This window comes from Tinamus guttatus, unplaced genomic scaffold, assembly GCF_059628265.1.
Source record: "Tinamus guttatus ecotype Peru unplaced genomic scaffold, ASM5962826v1 Tinamus_guttatus_pri_ptg000413l, whole genome shotgun sequence".
Lineage (NCBI taxonomy): Eukaryota > Metazoa > Chordata > Aves > Tinamiformes > Tinamidae > Tinamus > Tinamus guttatus.
In genome coordinates this window covers 15814-36616 of record NW_028288947.1, presented here as the reverse complement: position 1 = coordinate 36616, position 20803 = coordinate 15814, and the positions used below count along the sequence as shown (strand labels likewise).

At 61.0% G+C, this 20803-nt stretch overlaps 2 protein-coding genes across 2 annotated transcripts; both read right to left on the bottom strand.

Annotated features, from left to right (window-relative positions):
- Window positions 1–1188: 1188 nt before the first annotated feature.
- LOC104569704 (solute carrier family 22 member 6-like) lies at window positions 1189–10638 on the bottom strand. Its single transcript, XM_088531383.1, has 10 exons — window positions 10273–10638; window positions 10087–10190; window positions 9366–9520; window positions 7910–8078; window positions 7198–7321; window positions 5867–5976; window positions 5565–5779; window positions 4391–4499; window positions 1994–2197; window positions 1189–1273 (listed from the first exon to the last, which is right to left on the bottom strand). Exons 1-10 carry the CDS (start codon window positions 10624–10626, stop codon window positions 1189–1191), a joined length of 1629 nt encoding a protein of 542 aa, XP_088387509.1. The 5' UTR covers window positions 10627–10638.
- Window positions 10639–14135: 3497 nt separating this feature from the next.
- LOC104573292 (solute carrier family 22 member 6-B-like) lies at window positions 14136–20213 on the bottom strand. Its single transcript, XM_088531375.1, has 10 exons — window positions 19841–20213; window positions 18867–18970; window positions 18639–18793; window positions 18394–18562; window positions 17392–17515; window positions 17081–17196; window positions 16796–17010; window positions 16473–16581; window positions 15646–15849; window positions 14136–14280 (listed from the first exon to the last, which is right to left on the bottom strand). Exons 1-10 carry the CDS (start codon window positions 20204–20206, stop codon window positions 14199–14201), a joined length of 1644 nt encoding a protein of 547 aa, XP_088387501.1. The 5' UTR covers window positions 20207–20213; the 3' UTR covers window positions 14136–14198.
- Window positions 20214–20803: the final 590 nt, after the last annotated feature.

Sequence of the window (20803 nt, the reverse complement as noted above, 5' to 3'; positions counted from 1 at the left end):
ATAAGTAAAAAATCAACTGTGTGGGACCGTTTCCAAGGGGGAAAAGGGGGAATGTGGCTTCTCCGCTGGCTCCTATGGAGCTTGGGCTGTCCTGGTTTTGGGGTGAAAACTCCCCTTTTAGGGGCTCAAGCGGAGCCTCTCTGGTGGCTGATACTGAGGTTGGGCTGCCCCAGTTTTGGGGTGAAAACGCCCCTTTTAGGGGCTCAAGCGGAGCCTCTCCGGTGGCTGATACCGAGGTTGGGCTGCCCCAGTTTTGGGGTGAAAACTCCCCTTTTAGGGGCTCAAGCGGAGCCTCTCCGGTGGCTGATACTGAGGTTGGGCCGTCCTGGTTTTGGGGTGAAAACTCCCCTTTTAGGGGCTCAAGCGGAGCCTCTCCGGTGGCTGATACTGAGGTTGGGCTGCCCCGGTTTTGGGGTGAAAACTCCCCTTTTAGGGGCTCAAGCGGAGCCTCTCCGGTGGCTGATACTGAGGTTGGGCTGCCCCGGTTTTGGGGTGAAAACTCCCCTTTTAGGGGCTCAAGCGGAGCCTCTCTGGTGGCTGATACTGAGGTTGGGCTGCCCCGGTTTTGGGGTGGAAACTCCGTTTTCCGGCGGTTTGTGCAGAGGGGCCCCTCGTGCCCGGGTTTAATCCCCTGATCCCGGCGGATTTGGGAAAGCGCCGGAGCAAATCGCCCGAACTGGGACAAAGGCCGGGAGCTCGCGGGGGCCCAGGCGTCCGGGAACCTATAGACCCCCCTATGGCTCCTCCTATGGCTTCTATAGGGGCGCCGCTGCCGTATTGCCCCCAATACTGGGGCAGCCCAAATCTGCAGGCTACCGTAATTCACCTAATAAATGTCAAGTGGATGTGCGTTAATTCTGGGGGCGCCCGGATGCCTGGGTCCCCTGTGGGGTTGGGGGGTGGGGACAGCCGGACGCCTGGGCCCCTCTGGGGAATGTGGGAAGGGATCCGGTGGGAAAAGGGCATGGAATAGACACGGCGCTGCCGTATTACACCCGGTGCTGGGGCACCGGCAAGCTGTAGGCTACTGTAATTCACCTAATAGGCACTGGGCCCCGCTGTGCCCTTCCCCGGACGCCTGGGCCCCTTTGGGGCAGGGAACGCGGATGTTGCGGCGAGGTTTTATTGGGATGTTAATAAATAGGATGCGTGGGGTGGCCATAGAGGGACCCCCAACCCGCGGTGGCCTCAGGCCTCCTCCTTGGCCTTGGTGGCCTTGGTGGCAACCAGGGGGACAGCGACCTGCAGCTCCTCGCCCTTGAGGTGGCCAGCCCTGGATGGGGAAAGACAGGGATGAGCAGCCCGAAAAGTGGAAAATCGGCTGTTTTCCCCCCCAAAAATGTGTCCCTGCTTCCTCACCCAACTCCAAAACCCCATAAAACTCCAAAACCCCCAATTCTCCCCCCCAAGTTGAGCTTTTCCCCAAAAAATTGTTTTTTTCCCCAAGAAATGCTTTTTTTCCCAACAAATTGATTTTTTTCCAAAAATTGAGGATTTCCCCCCAAAATTGAGGGTTTTCCCCTAAAATTGAGGATTTCCCCCTAAAATAGAAGTTCCCCCCCCAAAAAAAAGTTTTTTCCCCAACAAATGTTTTTTTCCCAACAAATTGACTTTTTTTCCAAAACTTGAGGGTTTTCCCCCAAAATTGAGGGTTTTCCCCCTAAAATTGAGGATTTCCCCCTAAAATAGAAGTTCCCCCCCCAAAAATTGTTTTTTCCCCCAACAAATGTTTTTTTCCCAACAAATTGACTTTTTTTTCCAAAACTTGAGGGTTTTACCCCAAAATTGAGGATTTCCCCCCAAAATTGAGGATTTCCCCCCAAAACAGAAGTTCCCCCCCAAAATTTGTTTTTTGCCCCCAAATGATTTCTCCCCTCCCAAAATGATTTTTCCCCCCAAAGTGGAGATTTTTCCCCCTACCCCGGGGTGTTTTCTCCCCAGAATGAGGGTTCCCCCCTAAATTGGCTGTTTTCTCCCCAAAATGGGCTCCCACCGGCGCTCGACGTCGTCCACGGTGTCGGGCAGGGGCGCGCGGAGGGTCTCGGGGAGGAGGCCGGCGGCGATGGCGGCGGCGCCCGGGGCGGCCCCGTAGACGACGAGGGGCAGCGCGGGGAGCGCGTCCCCCGCCAGCCGCACCAGCGGGGCCACCAGGCCGCCCACGCGGGCCAGCGTGCCGCCCAGGCCCAGCCCCGTCTGCCTGCGGGACGGGAAGGGGTTGGATGGGCGGGAAGGGGATGGGTGGATGGGAAGGGGTTGGGTGGGCGGGAAAGGGATGGGTGGATGGGAAGGAGTTGGGTGGATGGATGGATGGATGGATGGATGGATGGATGGATGGATGGATGGGAAGAGGTTGGGTAGGTGGGAAGGGGTTGGGTGAATGGATGGATGGGAAGGGGTTGAGTGGGTGGGAAGGGGTTGGGTAGGTGGGAAGGGGTTGGGTGGATGGGAAGGGGTTGGGTGGATGGAAGGGGTTGGGTAGGTGGGAAGGGGTTGGATGGATGGGAAGGGGTTGGGTAGGTGGGAAGAGGTTGGATGGATGGATGGATGGGAAGGAGTTGGGTAGGTGGGAAGGGGTTGGGTGGATGGGAAGGGGTTGGGTGGATGGGAAGGGGTTGTGTGGATGGAAGGGGTTGGGTGGATGGATGGATGGGAAGGGGTTGGGTGGATGGAAGGGGTTGGGTGGATGGAAGGGATTGGGTGGATGGATGGATGGGAAGGGGTTGGGTGGATGGAAGGGGTTGGGTGGATGGAAGGGATTGGGTGGATGGATGGATGGGAAGGGGTTGGGTGGATGGATGGATGGGAAGGGGTTGGATGGGCGGGAAGGGGTTGGGTGGATGGGAAGGGGTTGGGTGAATGGATGGACGGGAAGGGGTTGAGTGGGTGGGAAGGGTTTGGGTAGGTGGGAAGGGGTTGGGTGGATGGGAAGGGGTTGGGTGGATGGAAGGGGTTGGGTAGGTGGGAAGGGGTTGGATGGATGGGAAGGGGTTGGGTAGGTGGGAAGAGGTTGGATGGATGGATGGATGGATGGGAAGGAGTTGGGTAGGTGGGAAGAGGTTGGATGGATGGGAAGGGGTTGGGTGGATGGGAAGGGGTTGGGTGGATGGAAGGGGTTGGGTGGATGGATGGATGGGAAGGGGTTGGGTGGATGGGAAGAGGTTGGGTGGATGGGAAGGGGTTGTGTGGATGGAAGGGGTTGGGTGGATGGATGGATGGGAAGGGGTTGGGTGGATGGGAAGGGGATGGGTGGGTTGGAAGGGATTGGGTGGATGGATGGATGGATGGGAAGGGGTTGGGTGGATGGATGATTGGGATGGGGTTGGGTAGGTGGGAAGGGGTTGAGTGGATGGATGGATGGGAAGGGGTTGGGTGGATGGGAAGGGGATGGGTGGATCGGAAGGGATTGGGTGGATGGATGGATGGGAAGGGGTTGGGTGGATGGATGATTGGGACGAGGTTGGGTAGGTGGGAAGGGGTTGAGTGGATGGATGGATGGATGGATGGATGGGAAGGGGTTGGGTGGATGGGAAGGGGTCAGGTGGATTGGAAGGAGTTGGGTGGGTCGGAAGGAATTGGGTTGAGTGGATGGATGGATGGATGGATGGATGGGAAGGGGTCGGGTGGATAGGAAGGGGTTGGCTGAATGGATGGATGGATGGGAAGAGGTTGGGTAGGTGGGAAGGGGTTGTGTGGATGGATGGATGGACGGATGGATGGATGGATGGATGGGAAGGGCTTGAGTGAGTGGGAAGGGGTTGGGTGGATGGGAAGGTGTTGGGTGGATGGGAAGGGGTTGGGTAGGTGGGAAGGGGTTGAGTGGTTGGATGCATGGGAAGGGGTTGGGTGAGTGGGAAGGGGTTGGGTAGGTGGATGGATGGGAAGGGATTGGGTGGATGGGAAGGGGTTGTGTGGATGGATGGATGGATGGATGGATGGATGGATGGATGGATGGGAAGGGGTTGAGTGAGTGGGAAGGGGTTGATGGATGGATGGGAAGGGGTCGGGTGGATGGGAAGGGATTGGGTGGATGGGAAGGGGTTGTGTAGGAAGGAGTTGGGTGGATGGAAAGGGGCTGGGTAGGTGGAAAGGGGTCGGGTGGATGGATGGGAAGGGGTTGGGTGGATGGATGGGAAGGGGTTGGGTCGATGGAGAAGGAATTGGGTGGGGAATATTGGACAGAGATGAGGTTGGATGGTGAAGGGGTTGGATGGATGGAAAGAGCTTGGTTGGATCGGGAAGGAGTTGGTTGGATGGGGAAGGGGTTGGACGGATGGAGGGAGGGAGGGATGGATGGATGGATGGATGGATGGATGGATGGATGGAGGGATTGATGGATGGAGGGATTGATGGATGGAGGGGTGGATGGATGAGCAGGAGGGGGCCCGGACACCTGATGACGGTTGGAAAGAGCTCCCCGGTGAAGATGTAGGCGCAGTTGAAGGAGGCAGCCAGGGAGCCCTTCCCCACGACGGCGAAGCCCAAGCGCAGGAGCCGCCGCTCTGGGGACGGGGAGGCCTCAGCCTCACATCCAGCCCCACGTCCGACCCGTCACCCTCCAGCCCCGGCCCCACCGTCCCTCCCCCGTCTGTCCCTGCGTCCTCCAACCTCCACCCTCCATCCCACGGTCCCTCCCACCTCCATCCTTCATTCCTATATCCTCCAACCTCCATCCCTATGTTCTCCATCCCTCCATCCCTCATCCCTACATCCCTAGGTCCTCCAGCCTCCATCCCTCATCCCTATGTCCTCCATCCCTCATCCCTACATCCTTCAACCTCCATCCCTATGTCCTCCATCCCTTATCCTGATGTCCTCCATCCCTCATCCCTACCTCCTCCATCCCTCATCCCTATTTTCTCCATCCCTCATCCCTACATCCTTCAACCTCCATCCCTATGTCCTCCATCCCTCATCCCTACCTCCTCCATCCCTCATCCCGATGTCCTCCATCCCTCATCCCTACATCCTCCAACCTCCACATCCTCCAACCTCCATTCTGATGTTCTCCAGCCTCCATCCCTCATCCCTACATCCTCCAACCTCCATTCTGATGCTCTCCAGCCTCCATCCCTCATCCCGATGTCCTCCATCCCTCATCCCTACCTCCTCCATCCCTCATCCCGATGTCCTCCATCCCTCATCCCTACCTCCTCCATCCCTCATCCCGATGTCCTCCATCCCTCATCCCTACATTCTCCAACCTCCACATCCTCCAACCTCCATTCTGATGTTCTCCAGCCTCCATCCCTCATCCCTACATCCTCCAACCTCCATTCTGATGTTCTCCAGCCTCCATCCCTCATCCCGATGTCCTCCATCCCTCATCCCTACCTCCTCCATCCCTCATCCCGATGTCCTCCATCCCTCATCCTCATGTCCTCCATCCCTCATCCCTATGTTCTCCATCCCTATGTCCCTACATCCTCCAACCTCCATTCTGATGTTCTCCAGCCTCCATCCCTCATCCCTGTGTTCTCCATTCCTCATCCCTACATCCTTCAACCTCCATCCCTATGTTCTCCATCCCTCATCCCTCCGCCCCGCCATCCCGTCGCCGTCCCCACCGCTCGGCACGCAGGCGTTGACGAGGATGCAGATCCCGGCGAGGCCGAGGGCCCCGGCCTGGGTCACCCGGCGCCCCAGGGTGCCCATGGCCAGGGCCGAGAGCAGCTTGGCCGGGATGTCCACGGCGCCGAACACCAGTTGGGTCACGTAGACGTCGACACCGAAGTGCTGCAGGTCCATGGCCAACCCGTAGTAGGCGAAGCTGGTGGAGAACCTGCTCCCAGGCCCCAAAAACGTCGTTTCCGACCCCGCTGCGGTGTCGGTAGACCCAAATTTGGCGTTTTGGGCCCCAAAATTTTACCAGATGAGGGCGACGCCGCAGGAGATGCTCCTCATGCCGCGGGTCCAGACCAGGGTCCCCAAGGTGCCACCGGCGCCCGGTGCCGCCGGCCCCGCCAGGGCCTGCAGAGCCTGCGGGATCCAGGGAGGATCCCGGGGGATCCGGAGGGATCGGGTTAGGGGATCCGGAGGGATTGGGGAGATCCCGGTGGGATTGGGGGATCTGGGGGGATCCAGGTGGGATGAGGGACTTGGAGGGGTTGAGGAGATCCCGATGGGATCAGGGTGTGGGATCTGCAGGGATGGGGGAGATCCAGGTGGGATCGGGGTTGGTATTTGGAAGGGAACTGGGTGGGATCCAGGGCAGGATCCAGGAGGAATGTGGGTGGGATCTAGGAGGAGGGAGGGGTGGATCCGGTGGGATCCGTCAGCATCCATGAGGGATCTGAGTGGGATCCAGGGGGGGAAAGGGGTGGATCCATTGGGATCCGCTGGGATCCAGGAGGGATCTGGGCGGGATCCAGGGGGAGGGAGGGGTGGATCTAGTGGGATCCAGGGCGGGATCCAGGAGGGATCTGGGTGAGATCCGAGGTGAGGGAGGGATGGATTCAGTGGGATCCATCGGGATCCATGAGGGATCTGGGTGGGATCCAGGGGGTGAAAGGAGTGGATCCAGTGGGATCCCTCAGGATCCAGAAGGGATCTAGATAGGATCAAGGAGAGGGGAGGAGTGGATCCGGTGGGATCCGGTGGGATCCAAGAGGGATCTGGGTGGGATTCGGGGTGAGAGAGGGGTGGATCCGAGGGGATCTGTTGGGATCCAGGAGGGATCTGGGTGGGATCCAGGGGGAGGGAGGGATGGATTCAGTGGGATCCATTGGGATCCAGGAGGGATCTGGGTGGGATCCAGGGGAAGCAGGGGTGGATCTGGTGGGATCCCTCAGGATCCAGGAGGGATCTGGATGGGATCCAAGGGGGGAAAGGGGTGGAGCCAGTGGGATCTGTCAGGATCCAGGAGGAATCTGGGTGGGATCCAGGGGGGGAAAGGGGTGGATCTTCTGGGATCCAGGGTGGGATCCAGGAGGGATCTGGGTGGGATCCAGAGTGAGGGAGGGGTGAATCTGAGGGGATCTGTTGGGATCCAGGTGGGATCTGGGTGGGATCCAGGGGAAGGAGAGTGGATCTGGTGGGATCCCTCAGGATCCAGGAGGGATCTGGGTGGGATCCAGGGGAGGGAGGGGTGGATCCGGGGGGATCCGTCAGGATCCAGGAAGGACCTGGGTGGGATCCAGGGGGAGGAAAGGGGTGGGATCCGTCGGGATCCGTCAGGATCCGTCGGGATCCGCTCCCCACCTCCAGGTCCAACTTGTCGCCCTCCTCCTTGCGGCCGTTGACGCGGGCGACTCTGCGGAGCCCCTCGAGGGCCCCCCGGGGCCGCCCCGCGCTCAGCAGCCAGCGCGCCGACTCGGCGAAGAGCCTGCGGGCCCAGGCGTCCGGGAGGGCCCCGTTACCCCCCTCCAGGGTCCCAGGCATCCGAGAGGGCCCCGGCATCCGGGAGGGCCCCATCACCCCCACAAGGGGCCCAGGCGTCCGGGAACCACCCCCACAGCCCCTGGCAAAGGGCCCAGGCGTCCGGGAGGGCCCCGGCGTCCGGGAGGGCTCTGTCACCCCCCACCAGGGGCCCAGGTGTCCGCGAGGTCCCCAGCATCCAGGAGGGCCCCATCACCCCCACAAGGGGCCCAGGCGTCCGGGAACCACCCCCACAGCCCCTGGCAAAGGGCCCAGGCGTCCGGGAGGGCCCCGGCGTCCGGGAGGGCTCTGTCACCCCCCACCAGGGGCCCAGGTGTCCAGGAGGGCCCCGTCATCCCCCACCAGGGGCCCAGGCGTCCGGGAGGGCCCCGGCGTCCGGGTCAGCCCCATCACCTCCAACCAGGGGCCCAGGCATCCGAGAGGGCCCAGGCGTGCGGGTCAGCCCCATCACCCCCCACCAGGGGCCCAGGCGTCCGGGAACCCCCTCCCCATCCCTCTGCACCCCCTTCCCGGACGCCTGGGCCCCGGCGCCTACCAGGAGTAGAGGAAGAAGAGGTAGAAGGGCAGCGAGACGAGGAGCTGGAGGTGGCGCCAGCGCGGGAGGCCGAAGGCCGCGGCCGCCAGCACGAACTGGCCCAGCGTGTAGCAGTAGCCGTTGACGGTGCCCACGGTGGCCCGCAGCTCCGTGGGGATCCACTCCATGCCTGTGGGGGCGGCGAGTGGGCGCCCGGACGCCTGGGCCCGTCCCCGAACGCCTGGGTCCTTCCCGTGGGGATGGGTCCCATCTGGGATAACTGGGTCCTTTTCCGGATGCCTGGGCTCCCCTTTTGGGGGTTGGTGGTGGTGGGGCCCTCCCCGGACGCCTGGGCCCCTCCTGGGTCCATCCCATGGGTCAACGGTACCGGGTCCCTTCCCAGGACACCTGGGTCCATCCCATGGGTCAACGGTACCAGATCCCTTCCCTGGACACCTGGGTCCATCCCATGGGTCAACAGTACCGGGTCCCTTCCTTGGACACCTGGGTCCATCCCATGGGTCAACGGTACCGGGTCCCTTCCCTGGACACCTGGGTCCATCCCATGGGTCAACGGTACCGGGTCCCTTCCTTGGACACTTGGGTCCATCCCATGGGTCAACAGTACCAGATCCCTTCCCAGGACCCCTGGGTCCATCCCATGGGTCAACGGTACCGGGTCCCTCCCCAGGCAGCTGATCCGTTCCCAGGACACTTGGGTCCATCCCATGGGTCAACGGTACCGGGTCCCTTCCCAGGACACTTGGGTCCATCCCATGGGTCAACGGTGCCAGATCCCTTCCTTGGACACCTGGGTCCATCCCATGGGTCAACGGTACCGGGTCCCTCCCCAGGCAGCTGATCCGTTCCCAGGACACTTGGGTCCATCCCATGGGTCAACGGTACCGGGTCCCTTCCCAGGACTCCTGTGTCCATCCCATGGGTCAACGGTACCAGATCCCTTCCTTGGACACCTGTGTCCATCCCATGGGTCAACGGTACCAGATCCCTTCCTTGGACAACTGGGTCCATCCCATGGGTCAACGGTACCAGGTCCATTCCCTGGACACCTGTGTCCATCCCATGGGTCAACGGTACCGGGTCCCTTCCCAGGACACCTGGGTCCATCCCACGGGTCAACGGTACCAGGTCCCTTCCCCGGCATCTGGATCCCTTCCTTGGACACCTGGGTCCATCCCATGGGTCAACAGTACCGGGTCCCTCCCCAGGCAACTGGATCCCTTCCCCGGACCCCTGGGTCCATCCCATGGGTCAATGGTACCAGATCCCTTCCCTGGACCCCTGGGACCATCCCATGGGTCAACCGTACCGGGTCCCTTCCCAGGACACTTGGGTCCATCCCATGGGTCAACGGTACCGGGTCCCTTCCCCGGCATCTGGATCCCTTCCCTGGACCCCTGTCTCCATCCCATGGGTCAACGGGAGGCTCCCCGCCCGGACGCCTGGGCCCGCTCACACAGGGAGGCCGAGTTGAGGCTCACGCCGGCCATGGCGAGGCCGGCCAGGCCCCGGCCCAGGCAGTAGAGGCCGAAGGTCGGGGCCATCGCGGCCCCCGTCCCGGCCACCCCCAGCTGCAGGTAGCACCAGCGGAGCAGGGGGAGGCGCCCCCACCTGGGGGGGGGACACGGGGGGACATGGGGAGGGGGCACCGGGAGCGCGGGGATGGGATCCCATTGACCCCCCAGCCCTGCGGCCACCCGTGTCCCCACGATGTCCCCACTTTGTCCCCATGTCCCCACATTGTCCCCATGTCTCCACAATGTCCCCACATTGTCCCCACGTCCCCACATTGTCCTCATGTCCCCACGATGTCCCCACTTTGTCCCCACTTTGTCCCCACATTGTCCCCATGTCCCCACATTGCCCCTACATTGTCCCTGCATCCCCACTTTCTCCCCACGTCCCCGCATTGTTCCCATGTCCCCACGTTGTCCCCACATTGTCCCCATGTCCCCACGTTGTCCCCATGTCCCCACATTGCCCCGAGGCCCCCATGTCATCCCCAGGCCCCCATATCATCCCCAGGTCCCCAGGTCATCCCCAGGTCCCCACGTCATCCCCACATTCCCACATTGGCCTCACATTCCCACATTGGCCCCACATCATGCCCATGTCATCCCCAGGTCCCCACATCACCACCTTGTCCCCACGTCCCCGCACCGTCCCCATGTCCCCACTTGTCTGAGAGGATCCCGAAGATGACGGATCCCACCAGGATCCCGGCCATGTAGATGGACTGCGCCGCCTGCCGCCAGCTCCGGGCCTCGCACACCAGATCCCACTGCCACCAGAGAGGCCACTCGAGTCCCTCCCGGACGCCAGGGCCCCGTGGCCCCACCGTGGGACGTGACATGGGGCCTCACCTCGGTGACGATGGTGTCGGCGAAGACGCCGTCCTCGTAGACCCAACCGTCGCGGCAGGGCTCTGTAGGCCACTCTTGGGTGACGTTGGCCATGGTAGCGTTGGCCACCAAGAGGGGCTCCACGTAGCGCCGGCAGCGGCCGTTGGCCGGGATGAGCGCCGGGGCCGCTCGGGTGCCGTTGGGACTCGCATGGGGCCGGCAGCGATGACCAGGGACGCCGGCCGTGAAGTTCTGCAGCAGGTTATGGCTGGCCAACATGAGGAGCGGCAGGGCCAGCCCGGCCACGTAGGTCACCTGGAAGCGGCCCATGCCACCCAGGCGGGCCAGCAGCTCCGAGAAGGTCATGGCCTCCATGGTGATGGGATGGGATGAGGAGCAGGAGGAGGCCAAGGAATGTCTGGAGGTTGGGGGGCAGCAGAAGGTTGGGGGTGGAACTGGAAGAGGGTGGGAATATGGGATGGACTCAAGGATGAGGGATGGGATGGAGGACAAGGGATGGACTCAAGGACAACGGATGGACTCAAGGATGAGGGATGGGATGGAGGATGAGGGATGGACTCAAGGACAAGGGATGGACTCAAGGATGAGGGAGGGACTGAAGGATAAAGGATGGGGCAAGGGATGGACTCGAGGATGGGATTGGATGGGAGGATGAGGGATGGGGCAAGAGATGGACTCAAGGATGAGGGATGGGATGGAGCACAAGGGATGGACTCAAGGACAACGGATGGACTCAAGGACAAGGGATGGACTCAAGGATGAGGGAGGGACTGAAGGATAAGGGATGGGGCAAGGGATGGACTCAAGGATGGGATTGGATGGAAGGATGAGGGATGGGGCAAGGGATGGACTCGAGGATGGGATTGGATGGGAGGATAAGGGACGGACTCAAGGATGGGATTGGATGGAAGGATAAGGGATGGGGCAAGGGATGGACTCGAGGATGGGAGGATAAGGGATGGACTCGAGGATGGGATTGGTTGGGAGGATGAGGGAATGGGGCAAGGGATGGACTCAAGGATGGGATTGGATGGGAGGATGAGGGATGGGCTTGAGGCCACGGGATGGGACAAGGGAGGGCTGAAGGACGAGGGATGGGTTGAAGGACAAGGGTTGAACTGAAGGCTGGGACGTGGGACGGAATCGGGATGAGGGACGGACTCAAGGACATGGGAGGGGACAAGGGCTGGACCAAGGGACGGACGAGGGAGGGGACAAGGGATGGACGGAAGGACAAGCAACAGATGGAAGGACAAGGTCTGTGGTTGGTCATTGATCCATTCGGTGATCTCCATCCCCCTCTATTGCTTGGTTTATTGGTCTCCACAGCTCCACTGATCAATTTACAGACCTTTAATTGATCCATCTATGGGTCTTTAGGTCCCCATTGATCTATAATCGGTCTATTGATTAGCTTATTGGACCGCGATTGGTCACTGGCCCATGCAATGGTCTCCACCTCCCTCTATTGGTCTCCACAGCTCCATTGATCAATCTATTGATCTTTAATTGATCAATCTACAGGTTTTTATGTCCCTATTGATCTATAATTGGTCTATTGATCCATTTATTGAACTTTGATCAGTCATTGATTCATTTAATGATTCCCATCTCCCTCTATTGATGAACTGGTTGGTCTCTACAGCTCTATTGATCAATCTATTGACCTTTAATCAATCAATCTATGGGTCTTTATGTCCCTATTGATCTATAGTGGGTCGATTGATCAGCTTATTGGGTTATAGACCATCTATTGATTCATTTATTGAACCACAGTGGGTCCCTGATCCATTCAACGATCTCCATCTCCCTCTATTGATCAATATTGGTCCCTGCAGCCCCCACCATCCATCCCCCGCCCTCCTCTCCAGCCCTATCACTCCCTATGGATCCATCCCTGCTCCGGACCCTCCTCTTGGCCACGGACTGACCTGGAGCTCGTGCAACCCCTGGGGCCGCCGCCGTCCCCGTCCACCAGCCCCGTCACCACCAGCCCCGTCCTTAAATCCGGCCCCGGTTAACGTTTGACTCGCGGCTCCGCGGGCAGATCCGGAAGGTCGGAGACGCCCTCCGGCTCCACCGGAGATGCTCCCAGGGATCCCACATCCAGGGTGGCCCCAGGATGGGGACGTGGGGACCCTCCGGTGGTCGTTGTCAAGGGGAAAAGTCTAGGGGGGCCCCATAACAAGACCCCCACCCCCCTCAGGTCCCTCCCCATGGACCCCTTGGACCCTGGGCCGGGAGGGCGGCGGGAGGCACCGGAGCGGAGCCAGAGGAGCCAGAAGCATCCGGGGTCGGAGCGGTGACCCGGAGCCGGGCGGGATGCGGGGCCGGACGAGGCGTGGGCGCCCGGACGCCTGGGCCCTCGGGACGGGGGGTTGGAGCTGGGGTGCAAGGGGGGAAGGAGGAGGGGGGACATCTGGGGGGCAGGACAGGGGGGTGCTGGGGACACCTTGATCTTGGGGACACCTTAATCTTGGGGACATCTTGATCTTGGGGACATCTTGGTCCTAGGGACATTTTGGTCCTGGGGACACCCTAACCCTGGGGACACCTTAATCCTGGGGACACCTTGGTTCTTGGGACACCTTGATCTTGGGGACACCTTGGTCTTGGGGACATCTTGGTCTTGGGGACACCTTAATCCTGGGGACAGCTTGATTTTGGGGACACCTTAATCTTGGGGACATTTTGGTCCTGGGGACACCTTGGTTCTGGGGACGTCTTGATCTTAAGGACACCTTGGTTTTAGGGAGACCTTAGTCCTAGGGAGACCTTAGTCCTGGGGACACCTGGATCCTAGCAATGTCTATGTCTTGGGGATACCTTAACCCTGGGGACCCCTTGGTTTTGGGGACACCTTGATCTTGGGGACATCTTGGTCCTGGGGACACCTTGATCTTGGGGACACCTTGATCTTGAGGACGTCTTGATCTTGGGGACACCTTGGTTTTAGGGAGACCTTAGTCCTGGGGACACCAGAGTCCTAGGGACACCTTAGTCCTAGAGATGTCAATGTCCTGGGGATACCTTAACCCTGGGGACCCCTTGGTTTTGGGGACACCTTGATCTTGGGGACATCTTGGTCCTGGGGACACCTGGTCCTGGGGACACCTTAATCCTGGGGACACCTTGATTTTGGGGACACCTTGATCTTGAGGATGTCTTGATCTTGGGGACACCTTGGTTTTAGGGAGACCTTAGTCCTGGGGACACCTTGGTCCTAGAGATGTCTATATCCTGGGGATACCTTAATCCTGGGGACCCCTTGGTATTGGGGACACCAGAGTCCTGGGGACACCTTCATATTGGGGACACCTTCATATTGGGGACACCTGGGCCCCCTCTGCATCTGGGGCCGCAGCAGAGAGCGCCGGGGCCCCCAGGACGCCGGGGCCCCCAGGACGCCGGGGCCGTCGCTGCCCTCGAATTCCTCGGCACGACCTCGCTCCGCTTTGTTGTCCGCCCGGACGCCGGGGCCCCTCGGCGTTCCGAAGGCGGCGGCTGTTTGCCTTGGGCCCCCCGCTGCCTCCCGACAACAAATCCCGCCGTTTCCCCCCGATCCGCCTCCCTCCTCCCCGCCCCAAGTCCCATTTTGTCCGTTTTTAACCCCGGATTTTCGCTTTATTGACGACTTGGCATAAACTGTCTCATGAGAGTGAAAACGGGCCGGAAAAGGGCTTTTTTGGTGGGATTTTTTTTTACTATGATTTCTGCAAGGATGGGAGAATGGGGAGGGGGGAGGCCCGGACGCCTGGGCCCCTTCTGCTGGGGGAGGGGCAGGGCCACCCTCCATTCACTCGCCTGGCCAGGACATGGGGTCCTCTCCCCTCCCGGATCCTCTTCTTCCTCCTTGCCCCCTCGGGTGCCGTGGAGAGGATTTTGGGGGGAATTCGGGGGGTTTTGGGCAAACGCAGCCGGCCCTATCAGGGCTTGGGGGGCGCCCCGGGCTGGGTGCCCTGGAGCAGCAGCGGGAGCTGTTGGGCTTCGTCCCTGCGGGGCCGGGCCCTGGGGACACCACGGAGGGGTTGGGGACACCGGGGGCTCGTGTCCCCTCCCTCCCCGGCCCTGGTGACCCAAGGGGGTCCATGAACCACTGCGTCCATCCAGCCATGGAGCTCCATCCGTTCACTCATCATCCATCCATCCGTGGAGTTCCATCCCTCCCACCACCCATCCATCCATCCATCCCTCCATGGAGCTCCATCCCTCCCACCACCCATCCATCCATCCATCCATCCATGGAGCTCCAGCCCTCTCACCACCCACCCATCCATCCATCCATCCATCCATCCATGGAGCTCCATCCCTCCCACCACCCATCCATCCATCCATCCATGGAGTTCCATCCTTCCCACCATCCACCCACCCACCCATCCATCCATCCCTCCATGGAGCTCCATCCCTCCCACCACCCACCCATCCATCCATCCATTCATGGAGCTCCATCCCTCCCACCACCCACCCATCCATCCATCCATTCATGGAGCTCCATCCCTCCCACCACCCACCCATCCATCCATCCATCCATGGAGCTCCAGCCCTCTCACCACCCACCCATCCATCCATCCATTCATGGAGCTCCATCCCTCCCACCACCCACCCATCCATCCATCCATGGAGCTCCATCCCTCCCACCACCCACCCATCTATCCATCCATCCATGGAGCTCCATCCCTCCCACCACCCATCCATCCATCCCTCCATCCATGGAGCTCCATCCCTCCCACCACCCATCCATCCATCCATCCATGGAGTTCCATCCTTCCCATCATCCACCCACCCACCCACCCATCCATCCATCCATCTGTGGAGCTCCATCCCTCCCACCATCCATCCATCCATCGATCCATCCATGGAGCTCCATCCCTCCCACCATCCACCCACCCACCCACCCATCCATCTATCCATCCATCCATCCATGCTTCCCTTGCTCCATCCATCCATCCATCCCTCCATCCATCATCATCCATCCCTTGCTCCATCCACCCACCCACCCACCCATCCATCCATCCATCCATTCCTCCATCCATCCCTTGCTCCATCCATCCATCCCTCCATCCATCCACGCTTCCCTTGCTCCATCCATCCACTCCTGAATCCATCCCTTCCTCCATCCAACCTTTCTTCCCCCCTTCATCCAGCCCTTCATCCCTCTCCTTACTCCATCCCTCCCTCTCTCCGTTCATCCATTCATTCCTTCTTCCCTCCATCCTTTCCTCCCTCCAACCCTTCATCCACCTCTTCCTCCATCCCTCCATCATCCAACCTCATCCCCCTGTCCCAGCCCAACGTCCCCTCGAGGTCCCCTGTCCCCGCGTGCCCTGTTGTCCCCCCGTTGTCCCCTCGTTGTCCCCCCGTGTCCCTGCCCACCTGCTCTCCACCTCCTCCACGCTCTCGGCCAGGGGCTCGTTCCGCGTCTCCGGCAGCAACGTGGCCACCAGCCCCGCGGCCACCGGAGCGGCCCCGTAGATGATGAAGGGCAGCGCGGGGAAGGCCTCGGCGGCCATCTTGGCCAGCGGCGCCGTGATGCTGCCCACGCGGGCCATGGTGTTGCCCAGCCCCATGCCCATCTGCCTGCGGGCAAAGGGGACGCCGCGTTGGCGCCACATTGACCCCGCATTGCCATCGCGTTGTCACCACGTTGTCACTGCGTTGGTGCCACGTTGATGCTGCGTTGTCACCGCATTGGTGCCGCGTTGACACCGCATTGGCACCATGTTGACGCCACATTGACACTGCGTTGTCACTGCATTGGCACCGCGTTGGCACCTCATTGACACCGCGTTGGCACTGCGTTGTCACCGCATTGGTTCCACGTTGACACCGTGTTGACACCGCGTTGGTGCCGCACTGGCAACACGTTGTCACCGCATTGGCGCCATGTTGATGCCGCATTGACACTGCATTGTCACTGCATTGGCACCGCGTTGGCACCGCATTGACACCGAGTTGTCACCGCATTGGTGCCACGTTGACACCGCATTGGCACTGCGTTGGCACCACGTTGTCACCGCATTGTCACCGTGTTGACGCCACATTGTCAACATGTTGACACCGCATTGTCACCGCGTTGGTGCTGCGTTGACACCGTGTTGTCACCGCGTTGACACCACATTGTCACCACATTGGCGCCGTGTTGACGCCGCATTGACACCGCATTGTCACCGCGGTCCCCCCGCGTCGCCGTCCCCTCGTACCGCGTCACCGTGGGGTAGAGCTCGCCCGTGTAGAGGTAGACGCAGTTGAAGGAGGCGGCCAGGCAGCCCTTGCCGAAGACGGCCAGCGCCGTGCGCAGCGTCCGCAGCTCTGGGGACAGGGACACGGCGCTGGGGGGGGTGTCCCCTCACCTCCAGATCACTGAGATTTGGGGTGAATCACCCCAACCACCATCAGGACTTGGGTTCCCTCAGGAGGATCCACCAAGACCCCAATGTCACCCATTTGGACCCTCCACCATGAGCCGCATTGGACACTTGTCCCCAAGGTGCCACCGGCGGCCGCAGCGGGGACCGTCCCTCACCTCGCGGCACCAGGATGTTGGCCAGGATGGCCAGGCCGGCCAGGATGAGGGCGAGCGCCTGGGTGAAGCGGCGCCCCACGAAGGTGATGGTCAGGATGGAGACCAGCTTGGCCGGGATGTCCACGGCGCCGAACACCAGCTGGATCACGTAGATGTCGAAGGCGAAATTCTGCAGGTCCATGGCCAGCCCGTAGTAGGCGAAGCTGGTGGAGAACCTGGGGACGAGCCCCAGTGAGGGGACCTGGGGTGTCACGGGGGCACGCGGCCGTGTCCTCGTGTCCTCACCACACCAGGCAGAGGCAGCAGGAGATGCGGCGCAGCAGCGGCGTCCGCACCAGGTCCAGCACCGTGTGGCTGCTCCGCGCCGCCGTCATCTCCTTCTCCATGTAGGACCTCAGCACCTGGGCAGGACAGAGAGGGCTGGTGGCACCGAAGGAGGTCGGGGCTGGCCCAAGAGGGTGACGGGAGGACACAGGGACACGGGAGGAGGAAACGCCAGCACGTGGCCATGGCTGGTGGGACGGATGTAGGGACAGATCTATGGGGACAGATGTGTCCAAGGGGTGTCCCCATGCAGCCCTACCACCCTGTTTTACCTCATTGTCCAGCTTGTCACCTTCCTCCTTCTTCCCGTTCTTCCTGGCCACTTTCTTGAGCTCCTTGAGGGCCTTTTTGGTCTTCCCGGCCGTGAGCAGCCAACGGGCCGACTCCGTCACCCACCTGTGAGGGGGACACGGACAGACGTTGGGGACCAACGTGGCACTGGGTGGGGTGGGACATCCCCCTTCCCCATGGTGTGAGCCATGGGTGGGGAGGGTCTGCAATGGAGTGAGATGAGCACGTCGGGCAATGCGTTGGGTACATCATGGTCCAGGTCTCCATCTATCTGCTCAACCGTCCATTCTACCATCCATCCATCCATCCCACCATCCATCCATTCATCCCATCATCCATCCATCCCTCCATCCTTCCATCCATCCTGCCATCTGTCCATCCATCCCTCCGTCCATCCATCCATCCCATCATCCATCCATCCACCCAATCATCCATCCATCCCTCCATAAATCCATCCATCCATCCCTCCATAAATCCATCCATCCATCCCATCCGTCCATCCATCCATCCATCCATCCATCCATGAATCCATCCATCCACCCCATCATCTATCCATCCCTCCATAAATCCATCTGTCCATCCCACCATCTATCCATCCATCCATCCATCCATCCATCCATCCCTCCATAAATCCATCCATCCATCCCATCATCCATCCATCCATTCAGCCATTCATCCATCCATCCATCCATCCCATCATCCATCCATCCACCCCATCATCCATCCATCCCTCCATAAATCCATCCATCCATCCCATCATCCATCCATCCATCCATCCATCCATCCATCCATTCATCCATCTGTCCATCCGTCCGTCCATCCCATCATCCATCCATCCCTCCATCCATCCACCCCATCATCCATCCATCCCTCCATAAATCCATCCCTCCTTAAATCCATCCATCCATCCCACCATCCATCCATCCACCCCTCCATCCCTCCCTCCGTCCGTCCATCCCACCATCCCACCGACGTCCCCTCACCAGGAGTAGAGGAAGAACACAAAGAAGGGCAGCGACACGGCCAGCTGCAGCCTCCTCCAGTCGCGGATGCTGTAGGCCACCCCGGCCAGCAGGAACTGTCCCAGCGTGTAGCAGTAGCCCATACACGTCCCCACGATGGCCCGGGTGCGCGTGGGCATCCACTCCAGGGCTGTGGGGAGACACAAGGTGGCCTGGGGGCCGTGGGGACAGGAGGGCACCAAGGCTGGGGACGGGGAGGCACCCACAGAGCGAGACGCTGTTGAGGACGATGCCGGAGATGGAGGCGCCGGCCAGGAAGCGGAAGAGGCAGTAGAGCGGGAAGGTGGGCGCGAAGGCGGTGCAGGTGCCCATGGCGGCCGTCTGCAGGTGACACCAGGTCAGCAGCGACCGGCGGCCGAACCTGGCGGGGGGACGAGAAAGGTGGTGGCGGCGCCCAGGGCGCGCGGGATGTCCCCTCCGCGCGGTGGCCTCACCTGTCCGAGAGGCTCCCGAAGACGATGCCGCCCACGAGGACGCCGGCCATGAAGAGCGACTGGGCCACCTGCTTGAGCCCCCGCGAGTCGCACACGAGGTCCCACTGCCGGGAGGAAGGGGGCTTGGAGACCACCTTGGCTGGGGATGTCCATCCATCCATCTGTCCATCCGTCCGTCCATCCATTCATCCATCCGTCCATCCATCCATCTGTCCATCCGTCCATCCATCCAAACTATCCACCCGTCCATCCACCCGACTGTGCATCCATCCATCCAACCATCTATCCATGCATCCGTCCATCCATCCATCTGTCCATCCATCCACCTGGCTGTGCATCCATCCATCCAACCATCCATCCATCTATCCATCCATCCATCCATTCATCCATCCATCCATTCATCTGTCCATCCACCCACCCAAATGTCCATCTATTCAAACTATCTATCTGTCCATCCATCCAAATCTATCCATCCATCCATCCACCCAACTGTCCATCCATCCAAATCTATCCATTCGTCCATCCGTCCAACTGTGCATCCATCCATCCAAATATCCATCCATCCCTCCATCCATCCATCCACCCAACTGTCCATCCATCCGAATCTATCCATCCGTCCACCCAACTGTGCATCCATCCATCCATCCATCCAAATATCCATCCGTCCATCCAGCCAACCATGCATCCAAATCCATCCATCCAAACATCCATTCAACCATCCCTCCCTCCATCCAACCCACCATCCATCCAACCATCCGTTATCCCCTGCTCTTCCCTGCTCCCATCCATCCATCCCACCAACCCAACCCGGAGCTGGGAACATCCATTGGGGTTGGCTCAACCCAACATCCAACAACACGAGTGCCCCCAAGCTGGGTGTCCCCATGGGGTGTGAGGGGACATCAGGTCCCCTTGTGACCTGGCCCAACATTGAGGTCCTCCTCATTGAGGACACGCACTTGGCATGGGGATACCTCGGTGACGATGGTGCTGGCGAAGACGCTGCGGTCGTAGGTCCAGCCGTCGCGGCAGGGCTCGGTGGGCGGCTCGGTGCCGTTGGCGCCGCCGGTGCCGTTGGCCTCCAGAAGCCACCACTGCGGGTCCACGAAGCGGCGGCAGCTCTCGCCGCGCGGCAGCGACGCGCGGAGCGCGGCCTCCGTCCCGGCGCTGCCGTTGGCCTCCGCGCGCAGCCGGCACCGGTGGGCGCCCGTCGCGGCGCTGAAGTTCTGCAGGAGGTTGTGACTGGCCATCATGAACAGGGGCAGCGCCAAGGCCACCGCGTGCAGCGCCTGGAAGCGCCCCATGCCCCCCAGGTGCTCCAGGAGGTTGGCGAACGCCATGGCGGGGCCTCCGGAGCCTCCGGAGCCTCCGGAGCGCCGCCGGGGCCGCTCATGCGGGAGAGCGTCGGCCGGGGACGGCGCCGCGGGGAGCCGGGATCTTTATAGCCCCTTGGGCTGGGTTAACGTTTGACTCCGCTTTTCTTTTTCTCCAGCTGGATTGAGGCCAAAAAGGGAAAAAAAAAAAACGGGGAAAAAAGGGGGAAAAAGAGCCAAAATCCAAGGTGCAGCACCCCAATAGCCCCCGCGTCCCAACCCCAGACCCACCGCCTGGTCCAACGGGGCACCCCAGGGTGCCAGAATTCCTCCAAAAAGAAAATCCTCGAATTGCTGCAGTGGTGGGGAGAAAAAAAAAGGTGAAAATGGGGATTTTTTGGCAGCCAGAGGGGTTCAGGCGCTTGTTCTGCCCCGCAGCGGAGGCCGGGTTAATCTGTGGCTACCGGCGGCCACCACGGGGTTATCACAGGTGGCCCAAGGAGGAGGCCGAGGAGGAGGAGGAAGGAGACCTTCCTCGGGGCCACCCGGGTTAAATTTTAGCCTCCGAACGAAAGGTGCTGACGGAGGCTCCCGGGTGGGAGGTCGGAGCCTCGTCCACCCCGC

Bases quoted from the DNA above. Each gene is read 5' to 3' on its own strand.
- LOC104573292 (XM_088531375.1), bottom strand. From the start codon at position 20,206: ATGGCGTTCGCCAACCTCCTGGAGCACCTGGGGGGCATGGGGCGCTTC. The intron at 17,011-17,080 runs GTGAGGACACGA...GCTCGTCCCCAG, and splicing joins TGCTGCCTCTGCCTGGTGTG to GTTCTCCACCAGCTTCGCCT. The intron at 16,582-16,795 runs GTGAGGGACGGT...CCCTGTCCCCAG, and splicing joins CAACATCCTGGTGCCGCGAG to AGCTGCGGACGCTGCGCACG.
- LOC104569704 (XM_088531383.1), bottom strand. From the start codon at position 10,626: ATGGAGGCCATGACCTTCTCGGAGCTGCTGGCCCGCCTGGGTGGCATG. The intron at 8,079-9,365 runs GTGAGCGGGCCC...CCGCCCCCACAG, and splicing joins CCTCAACTCGGCCTCCCTGT to GCATGGAGTGGATCCCCACG. The intron at 7,322-7,909 runs GTAGGCGCCGGG...CTGGGCCCGCAG, and splicing joins CTCTTCTTCCTCTACTCCTG to GCTCTTCGCCGAGTCGGCGC.